This window comes from Plutella xylostella, chromosome 21 (assembly GCF_932276165.1).
Source record: "Plutella xylostella chromosome 21, ilPluXylo3.1, whole genome shotgun sequence".
In the NCBI taxonomy this organism is placed as follows: Eukaryota; Metazoa; Arthropoda; class Insecta; order Lepidoptera; family Plutellidae; genus Plutella; species Plutella xylostella.
In genome coordinates this window covers 3,229,961-3,235,207 of record NC_064001.1, presented here as the reverse complement: position 1 = coordinate 3,235,207, position 5,247 = coordinate 3,229,961, and the positions used below count along the sequence as shown (strand labels likewise).

Here is a 5,247-nt window from a genome sequence, read left to right as displayed (position 1 = left end):
TTAAATAAAATATGATTGTAAAGATTATAAACAAAAAATGTTATATAATAAAATAATTAGTACGTAGTGCAGTGACTCTTATAAAAACTATGTTAAGTGTTAAGTATCACTGCATTCGTTAATAATCAACAAAGTGGAACAATGGAATTCACGGAACAATAAGAAAATATTTTTCGTTCGGAAATGTATAAGGAAAACCCCTATACATTATTACTTATTCTTATAACATAACGAAAAGGTAACGTTTGTAATTACACAAGAGAAATTGAATTCTCCACTGAGGGAAATTAAGTGCGTTACGCAATAAATAAAGGAAACGTGCCACGTTTTACCTGAAACTGGAATGAATGTATTGTTTTTAATGTTGTATACATATACTTAATTGTTTTATTTTGCGAAGATATAATTTTTCATTTTAAAAAGGACGAATTTCAGCTGTTTTTCTATATGACGGACTCATGTAAAACTTTACTATACGTACAAAAGTGTGTTATGTGTTCAACACAGTCGCATTGTTCTTTGGTGAACATTTCTTAATTGCGCCTCTGCCTACCCAACCAGGGATTAACAAGCTCAATTTACCATAATAATTCAACAAAACAAATCTTGATAGATCGTTTTGCAGCCGATACCTAGATAACCATTTCTATGAACCAAAATAACCGGATCCCTCGCTGTATTGCGGGAAGTTTGGTAACTATTTCCGATGGTTGGCTCTCCACGGGCCAACATCGACAAGCCACTAATTGACGTTCTCATTCAAAGAGCGAAACTCTTGTCCAAAGTTATAACCTGCACGTTTTACATACATAACATTGATTAGGTCATTTAGTTATATTGAAAATAATACAGAGTTTTAAAATCCGAAAAAGGCTTGCAAATTAAAACAAAAATCTGCACCTGCAGGGGATCAAACCCAGGACCTAAGGGTCATTCAAAATAACAGTCGAAGGATAAAAATATCTTTATTATGTTTTTTAATGTTCACTAAGTATAATATTATTTTGTATTGTTTCTGTTTTTTGGTGCAAATAAAGAGGATTGTATTGTATAATAATTAATTTATCAATTTTCATGATAACTTAAACTTACATACCTACGTTAGTTTTATATTATAAATTAAACGTTATATTGCTGCTACGGAAACGTGTCTGCCTATGAATTCAAATTCAATGAGTACGGGATCAATACTTGAACTAGATAAACAACACATATTGACTCATGTCACCTCCCACAGAGGGTTCGCGGGGTTGAATTTGATGATTCCATCGCACTGCCTATTGAGTGTTTCGCCTATACTTAGGAAGGTACCTACTATGCATTCGGATAAATTCGTTTTAAATCCGTATTCGCCCTTGGTTGATTGTCAATATCTTTCTTCCGCATTATATCATTAAAATAGACGAAAATCCAAAATAATTGATTGATTGAAATTGGAATAATTTCGCCACTTTTAGGATTTGGTACGCACGAATTCGCACATTTTGTCAGTATAAACTTTTATATCAGAGAGTTATACCTCTTCTCAATATAAGGTTTAGGTTTACTGCCTACTATTTTGATCTAAGTATATCTATAGGCATTCTAAATAAAATATGAATTCTATAATAAACAGTCTTTGTATATTTATCAATAAATCAGCCTTTCTTCATTATTTAGAACAATCCATTGGCTTGGCTAAGGTCTGTTTCTTTCAGTAGGGATACCTCCGTTTCGTGTCGAGCCTGTAAGATCCTCGGTTCCTGGAACAAAGAGCCAACTTTTATTATTCCACGTATAAAAAAGTTTGTTTACCAGCTTCAAATTCAGTAGTAAAGCATTTAATTAGTGAGTAGTTCGCTCGGTAATGTTCCCGAAACTTCTGTACACCTGCAGAGTGAAGTGCCCGCTTCCACGGATGGTGGATTGGTTCATTTTGGTGGAAATATTTGAAGGGGGGGAGCGGTAAAGTTTGAACCATGAGGAGCTGGAAACCTTATATTGAAGGACTCGTTATTCTAGAGAATGCATTTGATGTTCCGATAACATATATACAGATAGTAAAACTTGAATTGGCAATGGCAGCGGAAAAATATCATAGGGCTGCATATCTATCAGAAACGCGCAATGATGCCGTAGGTACTGTGGGATTCATAGTGCATTGTTGCGCGAGCTACTGCGTTTTTACTAGTATCCGATGGTTTAGCGTCGCTGAAATGATTTGAGTTGAACACGGTATGATGTGTTTTGAAAATACACAAATACTGATTATTTACATAATATGCGGCTGTGTACGAGTCTAGCGCAGTCTTTAAAAAGCTGTTAAAGATATAATATAGTAAACTTACCCAGTCTTCCTCAAGTCAGAATTGCCCATGCTCAGCAGTTCCCCGCGGCAGTTGTTCAACGTTATCTGCAGGCCATTAGAGCACCGGTTCCCTTGCAGATGATTGTGAGTGACGGTCGCAGCGAACAGCGCCCACGCGTGGTTGTGGTTGCAGACATTCGTCATGCAGCCTGGCTGGGAGATTCCCCCGTTGGGGAAGAAGTCCACTTGAGCTATGGCTGAGCCAATGCCGAGGCCGCCCATGGTGTAGCCTCCGTCCGTGTGGATGGCCTCCACGTAGACTCCGTCAGTTGCAGACAGGCGCTTCCGGTTGTAGTTCCATAGAGGGCCGGCAGGGTCAAGACCTGTCAATGAAGATGAAGATATCTGTTTCTTTATGTCTGCATTGCAATTAAGGTCCAGAGTCTATCACAGTAAAAATATATATTTTGAACTATACATAAATGACGAACGATGGTAGCCCAGTAGGGTAAGCGCTTCTCACGCCATATATAGTTGCAGGTTCGAATCTCAGCGCTTACATTTATCTATGAGTTCTTCGGAATTTAAGTTTTAGTTCTAAAGTCAAAATACCTGTAACTCTAGCAACCCGTCCCCCCGTGGCGCGACCAGCGTTGCCCACGAGATGCGCTCCGAGCGAGAACCCGATCAGATGCACATTCTCGTAGCGAAGCCCGAAAGCCGTGTGGAGCCAGTTGACGAAGTGCCCGACGGCCTCGCCCACAGCCGGGACCCCGGACGCGGCGGTCACGTAGCCGGACCGGGCCAGCCGGCGCCAGTCCACCGTGATCACGTTCACGTCCTTTTGGTCTAGGAATGCTGGTGGGGCGAAACTTCTATTAAGGAACAGGGGTTAACGGTTTCTGAAATGATGGAAGAAATCTGAGGTGCTTTGGTATTGGCGTGCTTTGTTGAATCTGGTCAAGGGAAACTCTGCTGCCGCTACACGGGTTCGTTATCGACGTAGATAAACGAAATACGCCGAAGTGATTGGTGAAACGCACTTCAAACGAGATTATCGACGTCGATACCGAATTCGTGTAGCGGCCACTGGTAGAAAATAGGTGAAATACATAAATGTGAATATGGAGATACACAAAACAAGAGAAGGAGTTTATTCATACCCTTTCTGACGGTAGGGTTGGGTTCCGAGTTACCACTGTTGATCCAGCCATGGGCGATGATGATGGTTTCCTTGTTAGCGTCGAAGTTTGAGTTCCGTACCGACCTCTCATCACCAAACGTCAAAGTTTGGTAGCGAGAGTTGCTCCTGTTAATGAAAATGTACGCTTAGTTTTATATTGTAATGATAATGTTTTGTTTTGTAACTGTAATGATAGGTAAGTTATGCTGGTCATTTTATTTTATCTGATTACGTTTTATGATCAGAGACTGCCTTTATCCTCCCCAACCAGAATCGTCTGACTTCTTTATTCAATTCTTACGATGCGCCGATTATCTGAGCTTAATTTCTTGTGTTTTCAATGGAACTATAGAGCCAGAATAGTATCGTATACGCGGTGAATTAGTTTTCAAAATACATCAAACATCCAAAAACGAACAATATACTCGCGAACAGTAAAAAAGTTCCAGTGACATACGGCAATGGCAGGTGGAAATTTATCATTGATTACATCCATGAAACCATCCATGAAAACACTCATGTGGTTTCATAAACTCACCTAGTATACAACCAGTAGGCGTTTCTCCTCGGGTTCCTAGCGGTATCATCAAGCACGGAGTGGTCTACCGGCTCATGCAGGTCAGCTGCTACTGGCTCCCCCTCAGGGCCGGGGAACTCCACGTACCTTGGGTACAGAGCCCTCTCTTTCTCAAGGTTGGCTTCAAACTCATCGTTAACTGGGGACGACTGTACTAGGTATACTGAAATTGGTGGTCGGCTTTAGTTATGATACGTGTAGAGTTTTGGACCAGCAGCCGCTACACGGGTTCGTTATCGACGAAGATACTTGTTTTATGCGCGTACCACCAATCACAGCGCCGTATTTATGGCGAGTCGCGATATAGTGACGTTTATCTACGTCGATAACGAATCCGTATAGCAGGTGAAATTTATTCGTATTTTAATTATCAGCAATGGAAAAAGTTGAGGTGTGTGCATTATAGGTATCCCTAGTTCTGTATCTCCGGTAGCTTGTCTTTTGTGTTTGCAAGTTGAAAATATGTAGGGTTTTAGTACATGTAATATCAATTCGTCATAATTTAAATTGGTTTTAGGCGTTCAATGCTTTGGTTTTTGACATTGCTAAAACCTAAAACCTCAATGTTGTCACCACTGAAATAGAAAATTTAATTGGCACATGTAAACCGGAGCCACACATTTATTTTATATCTATGAAACCGTAATATTAATTGAAATTAAAATGAGGATCATAATTACCAGCCAAAACCAATACAAAAGCAGTCTGAATCCCCATTGCAGTGATCACTTATGTTCTGTGAAAGTATCGTTTTTCATTGTTTTGTATTTATAGTTGATTTGTGATAATATAATCTAAATAAGTATTGTAGAGATTTTATCTATATTATTAATTAGTAGAATTATCTTAAGATGTCATCCATTACATTAATATCTCGGTAGGTGGTTACAAGATAAGGCTAATTTTTTCCGGATAATAACGAATATCAAATCACATTGACTATCAACTGTATTGTTGTCATTCAAATTCAAATCCAATAATTATTAACTACGATTTATCTGTGATTAAATAATTAAATAAACATAAATGATATAGGTACATCATGGCAACAATGCACAGACATCAATATCATTTTGAACAACACAGACGTCAACTTAATCCTCTTATTTTCAATTTGCTCTTTTCATACTATATTACCTATTAGGGATTTATTGAAAAAAAAATATCGATGTACGATTGGCATACCGGCGTTTAACAGCC

General features: G+C 38.8%; 1 protein-coding gene across 1 annotated transcript; it reads right to left on the bottom strand.

The window, feature by feature from the left end:
* Positions 1–1,600: 1,600 nt before the first annotated feature.
* Positions 1,601–4,829, bottom strand: LOC105387084 (pancreatic triacylglycerol lipase). Its single transcript, XM_038116057.2, has 6 exons — positions 4,728–4,829; positions 4,009–4,210; positions 3,451–3,596; positions 2,900–3,145; positions 2,328–2,670; positions 1,601–1,742 (listed from the first exon to the last, which is right to left on the bottom strand). Exons 1-6 carry the CDS (start codon positions 4,762–4,764, stop codon positions 1,694–1,696), a joined length of 1,023 nt encoding a protein of 340 aa, XP_037971985.2. The 5' UTR covers positions 4,765–4,829; the 3' UTR covers positions 1,601–1,693.
* Positions 4,830–5,247: the final 418 nt, after the last annotated feature.

What these genes read in the sequence shown, in the direction of transcription:
- LOC105387084 (XM_038116057.2), bottom strand. Translation starts at nt 4,764, where the DNA reads ATGGGGATTCAGACTGCTTTTGTATTGGTTTTGGCTG. An exon ending in GCCTACTGGTTGTATACTAG is followed by an intron (nt 3,597 to 4,008) that starts GTGAGTTTATGA and finishes TTTCATTAACAG; the next exon opens with GAGCAACTCTCGCTACCAAA. An exon ending in CAACCCTACCGTCAGAAAGG is followed by an intron (nt 3,146 to 3,450) that starts GTATGAATAAAC and finishes TCGCCCCACCAG; the next exon opens with CATTCCTAGACCAAAAGGAC.